General features: G+C 59.8%; 1 protein-coding gene across 1 annotated transcript in view; it reads left to right on the forward strand.

Annotated features, from left to right (window-relative positions):
* The window catches only part of U2AF2 (U2 small nuclear RNA auxiliary factor 2), a 15,170-nt gene that overhangs the window by 5,043 nt on the left and 8,734 nt on the right, over positions 1–1,393 (forward strand). Inside the window, exons 4-5 of the mRNA XM_024755215.1 lie at positions 1–47; positions 376–527. Of these exons, the coding sequence (XP_024610983.1) occupies positions 1–47; positions 376–527 (199 nt within the window). The remainder of the gene's footprint in view (positions 48–375; positions 528–1,393) is intronic.

The raw sequence follows: 1,393 nt of genomic DNA on the forward strand, positions 1-1,393 counted from the left end.
GCCCGGCTTCGAGCACATCACCCCCATGCAGTACAAGGCCATGCAAGGTAGGCTCCGGCCGCCGCCCCGCACCTGCTGGTCCTCTGGCTCCCTCACCCTCTCGTGAGCTAGAGTGGTTGTATACTGGGGTGGTCAGGAAGCAGAGCCTTGGTTTTGGGGGGGTGGCGGATGGGGTTTTCACCCTGGGTTTTCTGGCCTCTGCCTTTTGAAGCCCCTTGACAACAGCCCTTACTGTTGCAGTTGACAGCAGGGATGAAGCTGTCAACAGACCTGGTTTCGCAGAGGCGGTGGTTGCCCATGTCTGGGAGGGCGCTGCTGCTGAGCCACTCCACGGGCGCCCTGATGTCCTCTAATCCTCGTCTCTTCCTTTTGAAGCTGCCGGTCAGATTCCAGCCACCGCCCTTCTCCCCACCATGACCCCCGACGGTCTGGCTGTGACCCCGACACCGGTGCCCGTGGTCGGTAGCCAGATGACCAGACAGGCCCGGCGCCTCTATGTGGGCAACATCCCCTTCGGCATCACTGAGGTACTGCCTTCTCCCTGCCCTCCCCCTGCCCCTGCCTCTCCCTGTCCCCGCCACCTGTTCCTCCCCTTCCCTCCATTCCGTCCCCCAACCTGCACGGGTGAGACTCTGCTCCTGCAAGACCCCCCGGCCCCCTCCCAGACGGACCGATGGAGTTGAGCCAGCCAGGGGCCGGGCTGGGGGTGGCCCTCTCCCTCCCTCCTTTCCCTCTCCCGTCTCCCTTTCCCAACCTCCTCCAGCAACCCAGAGAGCAGGCACACACATAACGTACCTACGAATCCACGAATCCGATTCCGTGTGGAGAGAGACAGAGAGGGAGACTCGGACATGCACACAGGCACACGCACACGCACGCTCCCCCTCAGTGTTTCTGACACGCCTCTTGTTCTCTGCCGCCTGTGTCCCCCATCCTCTCCCCACGTCCCTCCCATGGTCGCTGTTCTTTTATTTTGATCGCCCCGACCTCCCCTCACCTTCCCTACCCCTCCTCTCCCCTTCCCCTCTCCCCCACCCCTTCCCGTGACACCCCCTGAGAATCCCGAGATCAAAGAGTTGTTTCCATTTCTCTTTAAAGTGAAATATTGTGGGGCTGAGATCCCTCGTAGCAACAAAAAGTTTGCTACCGTCGTCGAAGGCAAGTAAGGTCCATTCTGACTTTCTCAACCTGCACTTTGCTACATTTGATAAACCAGCCCCCGGACTCACCGTTTCCTTGTTCTCTGTTTTATGTTTTTTTTGCCTCTCCCTGTTGTTTGCCGCATCTTTCTTGAGCAATCTTTCTCTTTCCCCCTGGTTGGGGCCCTGTGGCTCTCTCCACAACTCCTGTCCTGCCTCCTGGCCCCTGGCTGTTTCCTGCTGCTGCCTCCCCC

Source organism: Neophocaena asiaeorientalis, unplaced genomic scaffold (assembly GCF_003031525.2).
Source record: "Neophocaena asiaeorientalis asiaeorientalis breed wild unplaced genomic scaffold, Neophocaena_asiaeorientalis_V1.1 scaffold694, whole genome shotgun sequence".
NCBI lineage: Eukaryota > Metazoa > Chordata > Mammalia > Artiodactyla > Phocoenidae > Neophocaena > Neophocaena asiaeorientalis.